This window comes from Labeo rohita, chromosome 1 (assembly GCF_022985175.1).
Source record: "Labeo rohita strain BAU-BD-2019 chromosome 1, IGBB_LRoh.1.0, whole genome shotgun sequence".
Lineage (NCBI taxonomy): Eukaryota > Metazoa > Chordata > Actinopteri > Cypriniformes > Cyprinidae > Labeo > Labeo rohita.
In genome coordinates, this window is record NC_066869.1 from 4,496,564 (window position 1) to 4,519,305 (window position 22,742).

Below are 22,742 nucleotides of genomic sequence, written 5' to 3' on the forward strand. Positions count from 1 at the left end.
CTAATGTAGAGAGGTGAATGTCCAGCACTGTTTAATTTACGAAAGTCCACTATAATTTCTTTTATCTTTTTGATGTTTTTTACACCACCCTGCTGGTAGTTCAATCTCCAGTCTCCTGTGTGCCGAGCACAGTTGTGTTGTCTGCAAATTTAACGATGTGATGAGTGGGGAAGGAGGCAGAATAGTTGTGTACAGTGTGTAGAGTAGTGGACTAAGTTCACAACCTTGAAGGGCACCAGTGTTGATGTATATGGTGTTTGAACATGTGGTTGATTAAAAAGTCCAGTATCCAGTTACATAATGAGTCGTTCAGTCCAAGGTTGCAAAGTTTCAGCAGAAGTGTGTTTGGTTAGTCAATGAAAAGCAGCCTTGCATAGATGTTTCTGTGTTCCGGAGGTTTGTGAAGCACAATAGCGATGGCATCCTCCGCTGATCTGTTTTCCCGGTATGCAAATTGGTACTGGTCAAAAGCAGGTGGTAAGGGCACTTTTTTTGTGTGTTTCATGACTATCTGCTTCAGGCGCTTGGCAGGGATAGGTGTGAGTGCCATTGTGACATTGGCTTGTTTAGGGACAGGAATGATTATGGCTGCTTTGATGCTGGAAGCCACGACTTGGACAGAGACAGGTTGAAGATGGCCCAGATGCCTTCCTGGGGTTGATGTTGCTCAGGCAGAGTCTCACTTCATGAAGGCTCAGGACTGGTGCAGTGTTGTCGTTGGAGAGCAGGTGGGGCAACAAAGTGTCCTTGTTCTCTCTATCAAAATGGGCATAAGACAGGTTTAACTCCTCTGCTAGAGTAGAAGCACCACTCACAAAGGCAGATGTTGTTCCCTTGTAGTCCGATATTACCTTAATCCCCTCCTACACCTGTCCGGAGTTTGTTGAGTTGTTAAAGTGGGCTTCAATCCACCTTTTATAATCCAGTTTGGCAGACTTGATGTCAGACTTTCCGTGAAGATCATGCTGCAACAGTTGGCTATATTCCTTTGTGTTGTCAGTTGCAGTTGAATCTTGTCCTTCTTATTGCAGATTGATCGGGCATCAGAGAGGAAGGTGGTAGGAAGTGAGGGCTTAAACGGGTCAGCCTTTGACCTAGACAACACGCATCAACATCATCTCCTCCTCCGTCCTGCTACTGCAGGTGACCCGAGGAGTGATTTGATGATCTCGGGAAGGAAATCTGCTGTTGAGCAATATATATCCCCGCTATTGAGTTCGAGGAGTTCGTAGAAAACCCTACACCAGTCAAGAGAGCTCAGAGCTGCTGCGTTTGTGCGCGCATGTGATTTGTTGAATGTAGTGAACGAATACACCCTTCACTGACCCGAGTTGCTTTTGATTCTGAATGACAGAGAGAGATCTCGTTCGTAAATGAGTTAAATGAACTGGTACGTGTCGTGCGTGAACGTAAAGAACTAGTTGCTGAACTTTAATGACGGTGCACAGGTAGAACTCAGCTCAGCTTGTGTAGTTTGGCATATTTGCAGCAAAGAAATAAACTTACATTTTACCATTGCAATGAAAACTGACCCACTGCTGTGCTTTAGACTTAGTTTTGTGGTATATTTTGTACTCAATTTTCATTTTTTACAATTTACTTACAATTTACTACTGTACAGAGTACTGAACGAGTCTTAACGAGAGAGATCTTGAGAGAATTGTTCACAGCAGTGGGTCAGTTTTCATTACAATGGTGAAGAGTAAATTTGTTTATTTGCTGCAAATGTGCCAAACTACATGAGTCGAACAGTTGTTACTGAACGAATATGCCCATCACTGACTAGTCACTCTTTTAAGTCTGAACGAGAGAGAGATCTCGTTCGTGAACGAATTGAACGAACTAGTACATGCCGTTTGTGAAAGAATGTTTACCGGATAGGTTGGTCATTTGAGTCAGTCTCGTTCAGCAATCAGCAAAAAGCAGATGCAAAGCACATACACTTGTTTGTTTATTCATATTTAACATACAGAACATAACTTAATGACACATTTAAGATAATAGATTTATGAATTTGTAAATGTCTGACCAAACAATTAAAATGGTTATTTATGCAAGGAAACCTTATGTTTTGGTTATCTGAACCACTTATTTAGACTTATTTATGTAATGAGTAGATTAGGCACACATTTTAATAAAGCCAAATCTGGTTTGTGTGTGTGTGTGTGTGTGTGTGTGTGTGTTTGTAACAAGCAAATACAGAAGGCTCCTTGATTTAAGACATAATGGCACATAAGGCACTCTCTTTCGCCACATGCTGGCATATTTATGTAATAAGACAACAGACACTATACGAATCTGAACAAATCATTTTGGTGAACAATGAACAAATCTCTTGACGGAATCAAAATTTCCATCACTAGTATGATGTCATAAGGTCAGATTGAATTTGACCTATCCGATTGCCTATAGTTTCATGCCAGAACTCTGTATTTGGACCAGGGTTAACTTGCATGTTGGTTTAGTGCTGGAATTCCCTAATTTCTTTGGGGAGACATCTTCTGATATCTCATGTCCTACATGAAGCACAGAGTCTAAGGCTTGCTGTACATCTGAGAGTTCTGACTGCTGCTTTTCTGAAAAGTTGTCCCTTTGAGCCAATCGATTACCAAAAATGCATCCTGATTTTTTTTTTCTTTAATTTTTGCATGGCCTTTTGTCTCTAATCACATGGCATTGTGTCAGTTCATGTGTTGTTTTATCGAGGGAAAGATTGGGAAAGTTTATAGTCTTGTTAATGTGTGAAATATTCCCTTTGTGATTTAATACACAGGAATATACATAGAGGAAATACACAGAGTAATCACAACAGAAACTTTATTACACAACCCCAGATACATGTACAGTCTGAAAATGGGTTTGGCATCCTGGACATGAAAACTGAAATATAGAATATATAATAATATATAGAAAAAAATATTTATTTAAAAATTAGACTTTTACCTAAGTCTCCTGAGAAAAATACCCTTAACACCTTGGCATGCATCTCCTATTAAGTTACAAAAAAGACCTCTACAACATCAAAAACTCTGATTTTTTTCCTCATCTAGAGATGCGCCACTGCATCTCAGCCTCCCCACCTGTGCTCCTCTTACATTTTCTATTGTTTCCTTTCTCTATTTACAAAATATTCCAATATTACAAAAATAGAGTCATGAAAGAGATTATTGCAAGACAAAGGAGATTTTCCCTGGTTCTCACACCACATTCTGTTTTTTGACTAATATCTAAGACATCTTTGTTGATACTAAGACGAAATATAAGTACTAAGCCTTTTAGGATAAGCAACCTCCTAATATGTGATCCTGGAGCACAAAACCTTAAGTATCACAGGTATATTTGTAGCAATCGCCAACAATACATTAAATGAGTCAAAATGATAGATAGATTTTGCCAAAAATTATTAGGATATTATGTAAAGATCATGTTCCATGAAAATATTTTGTAAATATCCTACCGTAAATATATCAAAACTTAATTTTTGATCAGTAATATGCATTGCTAAGAACTTCATTTGGACAACTTTAAAGGTGATTTTCAATATTTTGATTTTTTTGCACCCTCAGATTTCAGATTTTAAAGGGGTCATTGGATGCCCATTTTCCACAAGTTGATATGATTTTTCGGGTCTTAATGAAAAGTCTATAATATACTTCTGCTTTAAATGCAAATAAGCTCTGCTCGCCCCGCCTCCTCTTCTCTCTGTGGAGTGACCAGCCTGTTTACTTTAGCCGTGTTTAGCCGCTAAACTTGCTAAGTAGCACATTATTAGGAAAGATGATCGCAAAGATTCATAAAAAAAAAAACCTTACACTCACTTCTTCTGTAGGTGAATATGGATCACGAATGATTTGCGCGAACATAGACGGATATATGTAGATCGGGAGGCGCATTCCCTTCACAAACAAACGTAATCCACTGCATCTTCAGCGGCTCAGATGTCGGGAGTAAATGACGACCACTATGTTCACTATTACATCCAGCAACACAACACCTCAATCACTCAATCAGAGATATTCTTGTCTAACTTACATCACTGCTCCGGCATCGAAACAAAGAGGACGGACTGTTACAGCTGATCTGAGGTAAATCGCTCATGTCAATCAACTATCGTGGGAGCGGCCTCTGTGGGTGTGACGGCACAATGACAGGCATCTGAGAACGGCTCGATTTGAAAAAGGGAATATTATTTTTACAGATTAATTAAAAACCACTGCATGGATTTTTATCATTATAGGGTAGATTTGTACATACACTGACAACACACATTAATGTTCAAACAATTAGAAAAAGTGAACTTAGCATCTGATGACCCCTTTAAAATAGTTGTATCTCGGCCAAATATTGTCCTATCCTAACAAACCATGCATCAACGGAAAGTTTATTTATTCAGCTTTCAGCTGATATATATATATAAAAAAATTGACACCTATGACTGGTTTTGTGGTCCAGGGTCACATATTTCAATTGTAGGTCACTTTGGATAAAAGTGTCTTCCAAATGAATGAATGTAAATAATACATTTTTCCTTTTGAATATTCCACTGTGATTTCGCTGTTGCTTTTATACAATATGATGTTAAATCTTACAGAGAGACACTGATGAATTATTATAAAGTCCAAATCCAGCATAGAGGGGTTCAGTGAATGTGGTGTTGAATGTGTATAAGTGTGTGAGTGTGTGTGTGTCAGAGACGCTGTAGAAGGACAGAGAGCCGGCCGACACGTCCACATACACTCCTACTCTAGTAGACAGGGATGAAGGCGGAAGAATGTTTGTGCTGTTATTTTTGTGCCAGGCACAATAAATAGTTTCACAACAGTAAAGATTCCAGGACTTCTCATTGAGTCCAAACCGACTGTCATTCCCTTCTTTCTTGCTGGTTCCTTTATATGACACTGCTACATGACTCCAGCCACTCCTTTCAACCTCCCAGTAACAGCGTCCAGTGAGAATCTCTCCACACAGAACCTGTTCATGGTAAATGAATCTCTCTGGATGATCAGGATACGCCTGATGCTCTTTAACACATGTTGTTTTTTTGTTCCCTTCAAAGACAATGAGACGAGTGTGTGCTGTGTTTGGATCCAGTGTGAGATCAAAGGCATCTGAACAAAAGAAGAGAAGTTAGAAAATCTATGGAATCATTAAATATTCATCGGTGTGTTTAAACGTGTGAGAGACTTACATTTTCTCAGTCCTGGAACGATCCTTAAATGTCCTCCATGCTCCAAACTGAACAGAGACAGAAATGTACACACACACACAAAAAAAAATAATGTTCAATGGACTGATAACTAATATCTAATGAAATTGTTTAATTGTTGTGTAAAACATACAGCAGCACCATGTTTTTTTAGGAAAAAAAAAAGATTAAAATCTGCATTTGAACCTGAATGCTAAAAGTGTTAAAAGAGTACTGTGATTTATGATATCATTTAGGGCACTAGGCACTAGGATCAGATCCTACATACCTTACAGTGATAGGAATATATGAAATTAGGCAGCATTTATTAGGTTTTAATGATTACTAATGTGTTGTAATTATTACTGTTTTGTTTTTTTTAGTCAGCTTGACCTTAAATGAAAAGTTCTCTAGCTTTAAGGCCGTTTCATACTTAGTGCAATGCAAAAAAAGGAGGTGAATTGCTGACTAAGGCCCCGATCAGACAGAATGCATTTTTTCAGTGAGAGGCGCCTTTTTTTAATTGTTTTCTTTTGGCAGTGAGCGTTATGTGCGCTGTTTATGCGCCCCCGACGTCTCGCGTTTTAACCGCTTGCTGCGCCTCACATTTTTGCCGGAGCCCTCTGAGCGCCTGAAGTTGAAAAAAAGCAACTCTGAGCAGAAAAGCGGCAGACGTCATCTTGTTTTTTTTCCATTGTCCAATTGAATGAATGGAAAGGCGGGCCTTTTTGCTAATATGTCAGTTTACTAAACAGAGCCTTAGGCCCCGATCACACCGAACGCGTTTTCAGACCTCAGTGCACCGCACTGCCTTTTTTTGGTGACTTTTAAAAAAGATCAATGCGTTGCGGGTTTTTTTGTTGCTAGGCAACCATCAAATCTGCAGACCTGTCAGTCTAATTAAAGGATTATTGTGTGAGTGCTCTAAAATCTTTGGACAAGTAAACTGTCATATTAGCAAAAACTTAAAAAAAAAAATACAGCTCCAGGTAATCTGCGATATAGGAAGAGCTCTGGTACAATTCGAAATTTTCACTGCAACTGTACTTTTCACAATATTTTATAAATGTTTACATTGCTGGCTTATTTTAGACCTTCATGAGAACAACATCCCTGGTCCTCGACAGTATTAAGTTTTTGCTAGGTAGGCGGATACATGTTCAATATGCTATAGTGATGGCATGGCTATAGTTTCTTATAATCTCCTATTTTGACTGGAATTGTGTTGGACATGGAAATTATATTTCAATGTTGTTAGGCAAAAATACTTGACTCATTGCTTTACCTTCCCCTCTTCTCAATGACATACATAAACATGTTTACCAAAATATAAAAATTAGCTTATAACACAAAACAGAGTTGCTAAAAAAATATTTTTCTTCAAACTATATTATTAATATTATTAATATAATATTATTATAGTTATTAATAGTTAATAAATCTAAACCGTTTGAGACTTTTTCAGCACACGCCTCTCAAAAGGTCTGTGCACAGTCCTTGCTCTCATCTCAGCTTGTCTAATAGACATTTCTTGCTGGATGAAGGACCAACACCTTCAGCTCAACCTTGCCAAGACAGAACTGCCTGTGGTTCCATCAAACCCATCAAACCCATCACATGCAGAAAGATACACAAGTTAATTAGCCCACATACTTCAGTTTCTCCAGTTTATAGTTTGGATCGTCCAGTTTGTGTTTGAGCAGCTGGAATCCTGATTGTCCTGGGTGATTGTAGCTCAGATCCAGCTCTCTCAGGTGTGAGGGGTTTAAACTCAGAGCTGAAGACAAATAACCACAGCCTTCCTCTGTCACCATACTGCCAGACAACCTACAGAGAGGATAGGTTTAAAATGTCATTCGGCTTTTCCCCTTTTTAGAGCTTACAGTCACTGTCCATTTATGTACTTTCATATATTTAAAGGTGTTATATATATGATGTGAATATAGACACACAATCAGCAAACATCTATTTGCTATGTAAAGATATAGTGAAGTAATGACATCCTTAGCAGAAAGTGAAGTCACAACTCCTCCAAACTTGTAATCCAAACTTTTCTATCTAGTGTATTGGCAGCTGAGACATCTGGGTGTGCTGGTGAACCCCTACCTATGAAACCATTTTGGCCAAGTTTTTTTTGTATAGCACGAAGGGAGGGCAGAGGTCTGGCCAAATCATATGTGTGTTTTAGTCTAAGATGCTTGTGCTCCCGTTGTAACGGCCACCTAATGTTCAACATTATTCATGTTAATGTCCCTTTAAATATGTTTTACTGTGAGTTTGAACGCTGTTCCATGAACGTGCACGTATGGAGAGAGAGTTGAGAGTAAGGAGAGAGATGAAGTCACACATTTGATCAATTCATGAATTCCCTGGGAACACAAAAAGCACCATGCTCTGCTGTTTGAGCTATAGGTAGGCTCAGCTTTCAGATTACCAGGACTCTCTTAGAAAACAGGCATGGAAAATGTTACTTTTACATACCACAGTATCTCCAGCTGACAGTTTGTACTCTTCAGTCCATCTGAGAGCAGCTTCACTCCGGAATCCTGCAGGTCATTGTTACTCAGATCTAGCTCTCTCAGGACACAGTTTGAGAACTGTAGAGCTGAAGCCACAATTTCACATGACTGACTAGTGAGATTACAGCTGGACAATCTGAATGAGCCAAACAGATGTTTTAGTGAGTGTAATATATAGCTATGTAAATAAATGTATAAATTATACAAAGGTAATGAAATTGATTGAAAAAAATAAAAGCCAAATCAAATAGAGGTGCCACCGAATACAACATTTCCAAATATATATGGTCTATCTCACTGGTGTCCAACTGGTAGATCGCAATCACAATCCTTCTCAGTTGAGCACAAGTTGATTTGAAAGAGCCATAACCTATGTTTTATAATAATTTTATTTATTTTTAATAAGATCCACTAATGATTTTAATTAGGGGTTTGCAATATCATGATTTAAGTTCATAAACAATTAAAATGTTTCCACAATTTGCCTTTAAAGAAAGATCATAGTATTGTGCTACAAGTGAATATTCTATCATTTGTAGTTCTGGTTCAGCCATCTCAACACACTTCTAAAGTCCTGCCACTTATACTTTTTTATTGCACATTGTTTTAACATACGCTTTGTCTGAGCATGTACACTAGTGTGAGTACTGAAAACGTGGTAACACTCTGTTTAGACATTCTACTAACAGTAAGTAACTTTGCAACTACATGTCAACTAGCAGTCATGAGAGTATTAGCAGACTGTCTGCTTAATATCTTCTAGCACTGTTTTTTAATGTGTCCACAACATACAACATACTGACTATAAGAAACTTTGCAAGTATATATCAACTTATTCTACTAACCCTAAACCTAACTTAACAGTCTACTCTGAGAGTTAGTAGATATGTAGTTGCAAATGAATGAGAATTAGTTGATATGTAGTTGCAAAGTTACTAGTTAGTAGAATGTCTAAAGTGGACCATCAAAATAAAGTGTAAACAAAAACTTTTGCATCTTTTTCACATCTTATTGTGCTTAAACTGCCAAATACACACAAGTTCATTTATATCTTGAGTGAATATAAACAGTTCGGATGTGTCAGTACATAGAATCCGTAAATTCAGTCTTAATGCCTAATAAACGTGTTACTTTTTATCTCATTTATGTTAACAAACTACAAAGACAAAATCACGTATTGCTGTTGACTAAACAACTTCAGTAGCTTTAAAAAGAATCAGTAAGTATTTAATTAATGCAGTGAAGTTTATGTAGTGTTTAATTTTTACATTTGTTTATTCAGTTTATTACTTGAATGCTACTGTTAAATGTACTTACTGTAACTGAAAATATTAAACCATTTGTATCAAGGTTCTTTCACCTTTTCCAAGGTCAAAAGTCACTTATATTTTAGCCATTAAACTAGTTGTTTTAAGAAAAGAGATGGTCACGATCTCTAACTGGAGTACCCATGAGCTTCACTAGAGGGCACTCCATTCCAGACTCTTATCATTTACCCCCAGGCTCCATTTCCCATAATACTTTGCATGGACTCATCAACACTCATTGTTTGCAGCTGTGGCTCATTTACCCTGTCTGCTCACCCTATATAAGCCTGGTTTAGTCTGTCATTCTTTGCGAAGTCTTGTTAGATGTTACACTGCATTTCTGAGCATTCTCCCTGGATTAATCTCTTCTGGTTTTCTTGATCTTTTGCCTGTTTCTTGGATTTACTCTTTGCCTGAGTTTCCTGCCTTGTCGATTGTTTTGGATTGCCTGCCTGTGTTTTGGATCATTCCTCTGGTTTGTCCCAATAAAGCTGCATTTGGATCTTTTAAAACATACACGTCTTCCTTTTCTTAGGTCTTACACATCTTTTTTTTTTTTTTTTTTTTTTTTTTTACACATTAGTTTTTTGGTCTGAACAAAATCACCAGACAGGCTTATTGAAAATATACTGGAGGCCATGAAGGTTTTGTGCATATGATCAAATAATCAAGAATGCTGCCACTTGCTGGAAACGTTTGTAGCCAAGTGTAGCCAAGTATGGTGACCCATACTCAGAATTTGTGCTTTGCATTTAACCCATCCAAGTGCACACACTGGTAGTGAACACTGTGCCCGGGGAGCAGTTGAGTGAAAAAGTTTGTCTGATTCATTCAATCCCTGCCAGACCTGAGACTTGAACCCACAACATTCAGGTTACATGTCGGACTCGCTAACCATTAGGCCACAACTGCCCCTATTATTATTATGACTGTGTAGAGTTGGTAGACTGTTCTAAAAAAAAAAAAGGTTGGTCACCTTTTGTCAACCTAATGAACAATTATAATATTACATTTATAAATACCTTTGAAAGAAACTCCCAACTGGTTGCCAAGTTATGTAAAAACATTAAGTGTCTTCAATAAATATATAAGAAGAAAACACTCACAGAGCTTTTCTGCAGTTGATCACAGCTGGTATCAGTCTTCTTCTCCCCTCATCTGATGTGTTGTATTTCTGAACATCCAGCTCATCCAGCACCTCCTCTGACATCTGAATCATGTAGGCGATTGTTGAGCAGTGACCAGCAGAGAGTTTCTCCTCTAAATGTTTGTCTGATTTCACAAACTCCTGAATCTCCCTGGACAGAGTCTGATCTTTCACTTCCAGCAGACAGAGGAACAGATTGATGGATCTTTCAGTGGAGAGTCCATGTCCATCTTTGATCTGCTCTTTAATGTACTGTGTGGTTCTCCTGATGCTCTCTGAGCTGTTCTCTGTGTGTGTCAGTAGATCCTGTAAGAGTCTCTGATTGGACTCCAGTGAGACGCCCAGCAGGAACCGCAGGAACAGATCCAGACGTCCATTCTTACTTTGTAGAGCTGTGTTGATTGCTGCTTTAAACATATTATGCAGTGTAATAAACTTTAGTGCTTTCATTGTAGTACAAAGATGGTAGTGAAAAGTATAGAAAGCAGCGAGAAACTCCTGAACGCTCAGATGGATGAAGCTGTAAACTTTCTTCTGATGAATCACAGCTTCTTCCTTAAAGATCTCAGTGCAAATCCCAGAATACACTGAGGCATTAGTGACGTCTATACTGCTCTCTATCAGGTCCTCCTCATAGAACATCACATTGCCCTTCATCAGCTGTTTGAAAGCCACTTCAGCAAGTTTCACAATCACTTCTCTGTTGGACTGCAGGAGTTTCTCTGGATCTCTCTCTTCATACTTCTGATTCCTCATGTTGATCTGAATCAGCAGGAAGTGGATGTACATTTCAGTGAGAGTTTGAGGGATTTCTGCACTCAGATCTTCTTTCAGGAGCTTCTGAAGCACAGTGGATGAGATCCAGCAGAAGACGGGGATGTGGCACATGATGTGGAGGCTTTTTGCTCTTCTGATGTGTGAGATGATTCTGCTGGCTTGATGCTGGTCACTGATTCTCTTCCTGAAATATTCCTCCTTCTGAGACTCATTGAATCCCTGAATTTCTGTCAGACGGTTGATGTATTTGGAGGGGATCTGATTGGCTGCTGCTGGTCTGGAGGTGATCCAGATGAGAGCAGAGGGAAGCAGCTCTCCTTTCATGAGGTTTGACATCAACACACCCACTGATGAAGTCTCAGTCACATCACAAACTTTCTGATCGTCTGAAAACATCAGTGTGATTCTGCTTTCATCCAGACCATCAAAGATGAACACAACTTTACACACCTCATAAATCTTTGAGTCGAGATCTTGAAGTTCAGGATGAAAGTCCAGCAGAAGTCTGTGAAGACTGTACTGATGATCTCGGATCAAGTTCAGCTCTCGAAATGGAAGCACAAACATGAAATCTACATCCTGATTGTTTTTTCCCTCGGCCCAGTCCAGAATGAACTTCTGCACAGAGATGGTTTTTCCGATTCCAGCGATGCCTTTAGTAAGAACAGTCTTGATTTGGTCTTTCTTCTTCTTCTTCTTCTTCTTATATCCTGGTTCAGGTGAGGCTGTAAAGATGTCATTGCAGTAGATTGGAGTGTCTTGTGAGTGTTTTGTTCTGGCTGTTTTCTCCATCTGTGAAACCTCATGTTCTTCATTCACTCCTTCACTCTCTCCCTCTATGATGTAGAGCTGTGTGTAGATCCTGTTCAGGAGGGTTTCATTCTCTTGGAGTTTCAGTCCCTCAAATAATCTCTCATACTTGATCTTCATGCTGGTTTTGTGCTGCTCTTTGACCCTATATATAATATAATATATATAAAATATATGGATATAAAAAGTCTACACACCCCTATTAAAAAACAGCTGCTTTTTTTAAAAATAAAAATGTAAAAAATGTAAAACAAAAATCTGAACTTTTGCATCATTCATGTTTACATGTTCATATAATCTTTGAATGGAATAGAAAACAAACATGTGTGGCATACTGGGCAAAACCCAATCAGGATAACTCACACCAAGCCTAATTTGGAATTCTGAGCAGCAGTCCAAACCAAAAAAATGGATGAATATAGCTTTGAGCGTTCAGGCTGTAATAGTGGAGTGGTAACTGAGGCAGAGGATAGATGCATTTGCTAAATAAATTCATGGATAAATGCTGTCTGGTGTTGGAGCATGCAGGTTGAGATTTTTTTAATGTCTTTAATGAGGAGCGAGGTCTGGGAAATAATCTTACCCTAATCTCATCATGTGACACACAGCAGCCACAACAGAATTAGCCTATATTTTATGTATTTTTCCTATTTATTCAAAATCTTCCCAAACGCATGAACTACATCATGAAATATCTCAATTCTCACCTTTAGATGTTAGCTGATCTATAGTGGGCAATGGTTAAAGTAGCCTAATAATGTAATCTAATAACTATGCATAAAAACCTGTTCACGTAAGTAACAGATATGGGTGTCATAACATATTTTTAATACGACTGACTTTATTTTTAATGTGAATTTAACAGTGAAAGTTAATGTGAATAAAAACATTTTAAGTTAGGTTACTAATCATAACACTTTCATTGTACAGAAAGAGAGCAAAGAACATCTTCACTGACAGTCTAGAGTTCAAGCACTCTCAAGAAGTCCTATTAAAATCACTGAAGCTGTTTGCACTGTGAAATTAATATCTTACTTACAGATTCGTACACACATTTGCACTTTGTTGTTTCTGACAAGAGAATTCACCACAAAGAGGAATTCAGTCAGAGAATGAGTGAAGAAACACTTGCATCCAAAATCACTTTGAATGGACATGACGCCTCTGGATTATTGCATGACATCAAATTGCTGTGAGAGTGATTCGAAAGCATTGCGCCATGCACTGCTCTCTATAGCTCTTGCGGTACTTTATTCATCCCCCACCCCCCAACAGGTGTAAGGCACTTTTTTATGACGTGCTTTATTGGACTTGTTTTGGACTGTTGAAAAGAAACACCACACATTGCCATTATAAAGCTTGGAAGTGGGAGGATAATTTTTGATATAACTCCAATTGCATTTGTCTGAAAGAAGGAAGTCATATACACCTAGGATGCCTCGAGGGTGAGTAAATAATGGGCTTTTTTTGTTTTTGGGTGAACTAACCCTTTAAGAACTACAAATCCCAGGCCCCCTTAGAGAGAGGGGGCAGCTGCAACAATATGTTTAATGTTTATCAATCTTTCTTTAATGTTCAAAAGTATCAGTTTTTGAATCTCACAGCATGATAGATTTGTTTTGAAGTCATAACATAATACTGTGCGAGAAATTGTGTGAAAACAGACTTTCTTCATTGAAACTCAATTTACCCTGTAAATGATATGTGAAATTTGTGTGAGAAGGAATTAAAGTTTTACTGCCTCTACCATTCATTTCAACTGAAAACTGCAACTACTCATATCTAAAGGTAAGTTTGAGTTTTGCAGAAATTTATGTAGAGGCACATATTTCCAGTGAGCCAGGGTAGCTTTTTCTCTAATCTTTTTTTCTCTATATGATAATTTAGTTTCACACCTCAAGTACTGGCTTGTCTCACCTTGCGTCAAACCTTGCTGGTTCATTGTTGATGTTAATTTGTGTACAGTTGTCACTCTTCTTAGACACCCGGTTTGGTTCTGGAGATTCATTCTCTTCTCTCCCCTCATTGTGACTCATTTTAGACACTGTACTGCTTCTTCAATAAGCAGAGGTTGTTTAAGGCCTGCAAAATGGAATGAAAACTTATTTTATTTCAGTTAGCATGTTGCAAAAATGCTAAATGGGTAAATCCATTTTCATTAAACGTAATCAGTGGTCTCCAACTCAAATGTACGATTTTTGAATTAATATTTTATATGGTGAAAGAAATACAAAAAACAAGAAGAAAGCCAAAATAATGTCATGGATGTATATTGGCTGAATAATATATAATAATCCACTATTTTTAGACTTTTCTAAGTATTTTTCTCAAAAGTAATAATTAAAGATATCTTAATACCATTTTAAATGAACGAACTTTCCTTTTGGCATCTTTACTTTTGAGGCTGTAGTTCAGTCCCTGAGATATCAGGATCCAAATATGGCTTTAAGAGTAAACTGTTAAATTGTACACATTTTCAGATGTGGGTCACTTGGCTTACAGATGATATTTCTTTTCTATTTTAAGAGGAATGTGTCAACAATTATCTTGAAACTCATTTCCTTCTGTCAAGACTGACTGCATAGAACGTACTTGTATCAAAACAATTGCATAGAACATACATGGGTGGTAATGACCTTAAAAAAACCCTTTCCATCCTCTGCCCTCCTTGCTGAATGTGATCGATTTCAAAAGCAAAAGTGAAACCGATAAAACAGCGTGCATAAGAAGGCAATTGCACGCCTTTGCGACCATCAGCAACTGCACGCGATCACAGAATGCATGCTTTCCCACCCAAAAATAAAAAGTAATTCTAACACATAACCCAGTCATAACTCTCATCTCATGTTCTCCCTCAACTTCAAAATCGTCCTATATCACTGTTTTACCTTTTTTGTTAAGGGTGTTTGATCTTCTTTGCATGTTCACTTTATAAAGACTGGGTCGGTACTTCTGCAGCGATGTAGGGTGATTTTGAAATAATTTTTGAAGTTGAAGAAAAAAATTTTCAACATACCCTAACTGTCATGAACCAGAATACACAGAATTCAGGGAAATGTTTTCTGTTGAAATGTTTTCCTCAAAAAACACAATTGCTTCATGACTGAAGAAGGAAAGACATGAACATCTTGGATGACAAGGGGGTGAGTACATTATCTGTAAATCTTTGTTCTGGAAGTGGACTTCATCAGCTCATTAGTTCAGTTCATGGATCTCTCTCCTAATGAGTTGATGATCTCAATCAGATGTGTTTAATAAGGGAGACATGCAAAATGTGCAGAGCAGTGGACCCCCAGGACAAGAATTAAGAACCACTGGACTAGACTATAGCATATGGAAGAATATTCAGGACAATTTTCAAAAAGAATTGCAAATTGTATTTTCAATTGCATTTCCCATAATTAACATAATACAAACACAATTGCAAATCTTGCATTACGTTTGCGTTTTTGCTTTTGTGAATGCACAGTGACTGGCAAATTTCAAATGAAAAAGTAAAGTCCATTCGCAACTGTATTTTCCATATTTAAATAGTAGTATCAATTACCATGTCTGCTTTTTCACTCTTTCTGTGTGGTTCATGTAACCTGCCAAAATTTAAATGGAATCACAATTCCTTTAGCATTTTAAATTCCAATGCCTACATGGAAACCTGTCAATCAATGTGAGGGGCGGGACTATCTTATGGGGCGTGTTTGTATTGGGAGGTGACGTCACTCAGAGGACCGTGCCAAATGCTTTGATCAGTGGAGGTAATTTGTCAATATTCACCATTAACCGAATGAACTGTTTTATATTATATTATATTATATTCAGAGGTGCACATAAGTTTTTTTTTTTTTGCCTGGTTCTCATGAGAGTACTTGGAGATTTGGTTTGGTCCATACACTGCACATAATATGTCCTAATAAAAAAGTCTAAAAAAATAAGTTAATAATAGTGATAATAATATCATTGGACTCCCGCTGGTTTAGCGCTTCTCATTGAAGAAGAGCGTCAGTGAATACAATTTATGAATAACATTTTTTGCATTGTGCTTTGAAAACGGCAGCGAAAAACCTCGAGTTATGCTTTTAGTTCAAAAAGAAACCTTATACAGTATTACAGTTTGTTGATCTAAAATGGTAATTGTGCATTAACAGCTGTCAATCATATTGGCATGCAAATAAAAGTAAAATAGGTATAAAATATGTGGTAATAAGTTTAGAATTGCACTGTCAATCGGAGTGTAAACAGTAAATGTTATGGAGCGAACGAGACGAGAAGCAGGCGGGTCCTTATGCAAGCTTTTATTTACAGACAAAGACATTGTTATACACAGGCAGGGCATACAGGTACAAAAAGAGCAATCCGGGGACAAAGGGCGAGGCGAATGGGTATTTCAAACAGACAGTCAACAGTTTAAACGAGGGGGGAACAGAGTCCGAAACGGCAAGACAAAGGGTTAAATCCAGGGCAGGCTGCAGGCAGATGAGACCAGATAACCAGGCTAGGATCAAGACAAGGATGATTAGACTAGAGACAAGACTAACTAGACTTAGAAACTTGGAAATGGCTCCGTAAAGCAGCTAACACTACTGTAGGAGAGTGCTAAACGCTATACAATACAGAAACCAGTGACAAACAAAGCCTCACTTTCTCTCCAGTCCCGTGTGCGATTCACTTTGTGTGTGAGTTCGAACCCCCAGATCTTACTTATTTATTTATATTTTTAAATACCCAGTCATACAAGTAATATGAAAAATACAAATTATTTCAGAATAATTACATATTTCCCATATGCACTTCATGTGTACATTATTCTTCTATTACATCATTAATGGGTAAATGAATTTATCAGAGACAGAAATTCAACAAACAAACACACACACTGTTAGACTTACTGTATATTTGTGCATGTAACATGAGGCGATCTGTGAAATGTGTGGTAAATGGAGTTTCTTTCACAGGCTTTTGGTTGCTTTATTTTTTTATAAACCACCAGATCACACTGTTTTTGACGCACTTGAAGCTAGGGATGTTAACCGATGACCGTTTGACCGGTGGTTGACCGTATCAACGTTAACCGGTCAAAGTTGTCGGTAGTCGGTTAAAAAAAAAGTGATATCTAAATTAGGCTATTATAGACAGTGGACTATACGCTACTACAGTTAGCCATCTCATTCCTCATCTTTTTGTGTTAAGTGAACAAATTATACCTCACACTCAATTTTTCATAACTCGCCTGTTTGTACTTAATAAACCAATAAAAACATTTGGCGCGAGGTCACAGCGTTTGGGTTCGCGCGCTCACAAGGTTTGCGAAAAGTAAAGGCAACAGGCTAAAACACTCGAGGTTAGAGCGGCGTCTCTTCGGAGCTGTCATTTTCTTAAATGAGCCGTGGCAATGTTTCAAATGAGCTTCTAACCTAGACAAACGCCTTTATTTTCAAAGCGATCACCTTGTACCCAAACCATTTGAAACTAAGGAGCCATTTGTCCTACGATTACATACAACAAGCTCTTCGGCGCCGCGTTTGCGGGACTCATGTTTCGCGCTGTAGGGGATTTTAAAAAAGTGACGTGAGTGGCAGTGTGTGTGTGTGTGTGTGTGTGTGTGTGTGTGCGGGAGGCAGAGCGGCAGAGAGATGCGACAGAGTTGCGAAATTGCAGGCGCGGCTCGAAATGGCTGTTATTTCAAATAGCGTACCATATTTTAAACTAATCGGTTAACCGGTTTCAACCGGCTAATGAGGCTCGGTGGTCGGTCAAGAAATTTTTTAGTTTTCGCCATCCCTACTTGAAGCTATGAATCTTTTCCCTAAACAGTAAGAGGAAAATGTTAGTTCTTCACGAGGTGCACATCCCGGTTGTTTACTTTAAACCGGAAGTCGCTCCCACTTTTGACGGAAGGCCTCATGGGGCATAGGAAACTTGTGGATAGTGGGTTTGAACCAACATCACATTTTAGTCAGTTACCCGGATGTGCACCCATTGCGGTGATATTCAAATATAAACAGCAGCATAGCAGCACAGACTGCACGGTTAATGTAATTTATGCTGTCTAAACCACAGAAAAATGTGTGGAAGCTGCTAAATTATATAGAGAAGGACTTTGTAAGCAGGAAAGGATGTAATATTTTGACAAACTAAAGTTAATACAGGCTTCAACGCTAAGCAGCGATAGCGTTTCATTGGTTACTGCTGGACACAAAGTTGCGCCACACTTATTAACACTTCTTCATAATGCATTATACAGATGCTAGATGAAAAGAAAACACCATGTAAACTTAAAAAAATAAAATAAGATAGGCGAGTTAAAGGAGAAGTCCACTTCCAGAACAAAAATGTACAGATAATGTACTCACCCCCTTGCCATCGAAGATGTTCATGTTTTTCTTTCTTCAGTCGTAAAGAAATTATGTTTTTTTGAGTAAAAAAAAACATTTCAGCATCTTTCTCCATATAATGGACTGATATGGTGCCCCGAGTTTGAACTTCTAAAATGCAGTTTAAATGCGGCTTCAAACAATCCCAGCTGAGAAAGAAGGGTCTTATCCAGTGAAACGACCAGTTATTTTCATTAAAAATGTATAATTTAAATACTTTTTAATCTCAAATGCTCATCTTGTCTTTCTCTCCCTGAACTCTGTGTATTCTAAACTCCATCAACTTCAAAAATCATTTCAAAATCATCCTACATCACTGCAGAAGTACAGACACAGTGTTTGCAAAGTGAACATGCAAAGAAGATCAAACACCCTTAACAAAAAAGGTAAAACAGTGATATAGGACCATTTTGAAGTTGAGGGAGAACATGAGATGGGAGTTTTTCCACATACCCTAACTGTCATGAACCGGAACAAAAAACGGCAGACAAAAGGCAGAGTAAGACAAGACAAGCGTTTGACATTAGAAGTATATAAATTGTATTATTTTTATGAAAATAACCAATTGTTTTGCTAGATAAGACCCTTCTTCCTCAGCTGGGATCATTTAGAACTGCATTTGTGATTGTTTGAAGCCGCATTTAAACTGCATTTTGGAATTTTAAATCAGGGCACAATATCAGTCCATTATATGGAGAAAAATACAAAAATGTTTTCCTCAAAAAACATAATTTCTTTATGACTGAAGAAAGAAAGACATGAACATCTTGGATGGCAAGGGGGTGAGTAGGCCTACATTATCTGTCAATTCTTCTCCTTTAAAAGTTAAGTATTAAGAAGAACAGCTGGACATATTCACAAATAAAATATCGTTTTGAGTTATTATTTTAATAAATGCAAAATGTTTAAAAACACTTGATGAGATTCATACATGGCATTAATAAATAAAATATTGACTAAATACATTATTTTTTCCTTTTTCTGACTTCAGTGTGAAGTTTATTTAACCAAGAAAATGTGACTGGGACATGAATTTACGCCAATAGGGATTTCGCCTAAAGGGCGTCAAAATGGCTGGAAACAGCCCTGGAAAGCAACGCATTTGTTAGACGAAGTCGCCTTTCTTTATCATAACTCTCTAAAGGAAATTCTCTTTAATAAAGCACGTGCGATAGGTTGGCACGTATAGAATTTACCAAGAGGAAAAAAATCTTGTTTGCTAATCTCGATTTCAGCTGATGAAACTGCTGTCAGTTACTTTCGGTTTTACTTGTACACCTTTCTTACAGATCGTTTAGTACAACTTTGAGGCGCCTTAGAACGATTAAGCTACACAGAAGTAAAAACAAAAAAACAAACGTACTATATACACGTACCTTTAACATAAATGATGAGACGTTCTGCGCCGAGACATAAAAGCGAAACATCTCACAGAAGCGCTGTACCTGAAGTGGATTCGTTTTGTCGTAACCACGTGATCTATGACGTCCGAATCTTTGAATCGTTCCGCACACAACCACGTGACTGCCTCGATAGCTATTAGAAACAGTAGGCTCTCGTTTGGGACGCAAAAGGCCTCCCCTAAATAGTTGCAGTCGGTCACTTCTCACTTTTCGAAGTGAATAAAACATCTGCAATATCATCGTCGGATATCGCGTGTTTGGAGCACTATTCAGTACTTTATTGCTAATAAATTAGGGGAAATTAAATTCTGTTGATTTATCATATTGGAAGTTAAATAGCTAATGTAATGTCATTAGGACACTTTATGCGAACAGTAACTGCTGACTTAAGTTTAGTTCTGATTTTTTAGTTTTGATTCAATAATTGTATCAGTGATCTTTTCCTCCAACTCACTCACATTATATTGATAAAAGTGCTTGAAAAGGATGCTAATTGGTGAAAGGGAAATACTGTAAAGATCAGCCAATGAGCAGATTGCTCTCTTTTTTTAACATTCAGAAAATAAGTACTTAATTACTAACAAAATAAGAGAAGTTTCCTTTTAAGTCATAAATCATGCATATCCTCGTAATACTTCCAAAAAAATTCCAAAAAAGATCTTAATACAAATAGTTCTTTTTGTAGACAGCATTCAGGGACTATAGTAGCTACATTTATTTGGGCTTTCCCATTATGGTTATTATGAAAATTTATCACAATACATTTCATCTTGTTTTGTTAACAAAATGTTATATACGCAAACATCAGAAACCACTTTTTTATGTTCTGCTTGCTCAAGTACAGTATTCTTTCAGGCTCTTTCTAACTAAATATCTAAAAAATATAAGACAGGGGGTCTTGTTTATTTACCCCTACATATATTTATATCATTGTCTTATCATTGTCCTTCTTTTGTATTGAATGCTTCTTTCTTTGTTTAATTCATAGTAAATGATTCTTTTCATTAATAATGTTCTTTGTTTATTGGAGAGTTTGACTCTTGATGTGCTCGAAATATGACACACTGGCGACACCTGCTGATCAAAACATATAAACAAGCGTAATGTGTGTATGAGCTGAGCTTGGCAGATGGGAGGAGCTGGAGCTCCAGCTCCCCCTCGCTGGAGGTAATGGGTGGAGATAGACACCTAACCACACCCTAACCCTACCCCTTACCCTATCCTAAACCTAACTCCACCCATTAGTTCACACAGAGGTGGAGCTGGACATCCAGAGAGGGGGAGCTGGAGGCCATTCGGCTCTGCAGTGAGCAGTACTTGCAAAAAGTGACAGATCATGTGCACTTTATTACTAGGAATATCACAATATTTATAAATCAAAAAAATCTGAAACCCTTTAGAAACAGAAGATGGCACATTTAGATTATAACAGGCTAGTCTATTTCTCGTGATAAAACAAATACTGATAAATGTAATTTGAATGAGACGCGGAGTATACTTTTTTTTCCGAAATAATTAAATATAATGCAGTTATTGTTAAAAAATAGAAAGAAATGGAAACGAATTAATAGAATAAAGAATAACAGATGAAAGCAAGGCTTAGAGGTTGAGGAAGTTATTATGTTACATACTCCAGTACACAGTATAGGTGGCGCTAAACGTCCTTAACGATAGAATTAAACCCGCCAGAAACCAAATAAAGAAAAGAGATGGGCGGGTTTATTTGTTGATGAAATATGAGCATGCGGATACACCTGTGTCGAAACCGAAAGCAAAGAAGATTCAGACGGTAAGTTCATTTGTCGGCTTCTGATATCTTCATATTGTTGTACAATGTCGCTATCATGTAAAACTCGACGTTCAAACTTTAAAGCTCATTTTAGCCAATTGTAACTTCTGTTAAAAAAGGACGAACGCATTAATCTTCACGATTATAATGATATAGAGTGATAAGAATTCTGCTTTATTTTTGCTTTTGTTTTATTTATTTACTTATATATATATATATATATATATATATACTTATTTTTTTACTTACTTTTTTTCAAATTAATTTACAGGTTATTTACAAACTGGAATATAGAAGATAGAAATGTGAACATTTGAAATAAAGCTATACTGTCGTGAGACAGCGATTCACAGACATTCAGGTTTTGTGGTGTCTCATTTAAGGTTGGGTCGATAGACGATGCCATCGTCCATCGCCGATGGCCAATAGACATCACGATGCTGAGCCGGCATCGCGAATCTTCCACCCCGCCCCGCCCTGCCCCCGCCGCAGCAGCAACCCGCTCACAACCCGCAGTGATGATGACACTGGCAATGAGCTGTATTCCGCGGGATGGTGAACACGGAAATTGTCATGCATCTTTTGCGCAGATAACTTGACCGCAAATCCTACACACCACTTCAGACGTGTCTTGTGGCTGTCCTCTTTCATTCGGTCTAAAGCCAAAGTATTGCCAGATAGGTGAATTTGCACCTTTTTTACCAACAAGTTTGTCGACGCCATTATAACGACACAGATCACTGTGCCTATTCATGCCAGAGTCCCGCGGAAAAAGTGATTGACAGGTGGTAATTTGTATGTAACTTATTGTAACAAGGAGTGAGAGGTGAGAGGCGAGCGGATCCATGCGCAAGCTTTTATTTGTAGGACGTGACAAAGACATGGTCATACAGGCAGGGTCGAGACAGGAGCAGACAGGAATATAACAGGCAATCGTAGAGAATAATCCAATAAGCAAGAGCGAGAGTCCGAAAAGGCAGGCGCCGTACGGTCGAAAACGGGATGGGCCAGGCAAGAGAACTAAACACTGGGAAACTAGGAAACGCTAACGAAACAAATACAACAATACAATCACAACAATCCGTGAAGTGCACTGGGAAGGTCCGGGGCTTTTATACAGTCTCTGATTGGACGCGGGTGACACGAGTGGTGGCTGATGGGTAATGAACAACTTGTCCGCCCACAAACAGTAAAATTTCCATGTGATTTACGTCACATGGAAATTTACACGTACATTATACGGAAGACGCTGTATCCTACGCTGTGAGTAAAACTGTTTTATATTCACTTCCAAAAGATGATGAATCTACAAAGATTGTATTTTCTGGCGATCGTTCAAAATACGTATGTTGTGTAACAACCCTGCACATGTCTTGCTAACCGGTTAAATCACGCTTTTGTAGTTCTGTTGTTCAGCTGTGGACCCACTGTAGTCTG

At 38.0% G+C, this 22,742-nt stretch overlaps 1 protein-coding gene across 1 annotated transcript; it reads right to left on the reverse strand.

The window, feature by feature from the left end:
- Positions 1 to 2,800: 2,800 nt before the first annotated feature.
- Positions 2,801 to 19,579, reverse strand: LOC127164102 (NLR family CARD domain-containing protein 3). The gene is made up of 7 exons (XM_051107792.1): positions 19,490 to 19,579; positions 13,663 to 13,827; positions 10,118 to 11,890; positions 7,667 to 7,840; positions 6,839 to 7,012; positions 5,189 to 5,235; positions 2,801 to 5,108 (listed from the first exon to the last, which is right to left on the reverse strand). Exons 2-7 carry the CDS (start codon positions 13,779 to 13,781, stop codon positions 4,579 to 4,581), a joined length of 2,817 nt encoding a protein of 938 aa, XP_050963749.1. The 5' UTR covers positions 13,782 to 13,827; positions 19,490 to 19,579; the 3' UTR covers positions 2,801 to 4,578.
- Between the last annotated feature and the right edge of the window lie 3,163 nt (positions 19,580 to 22,742).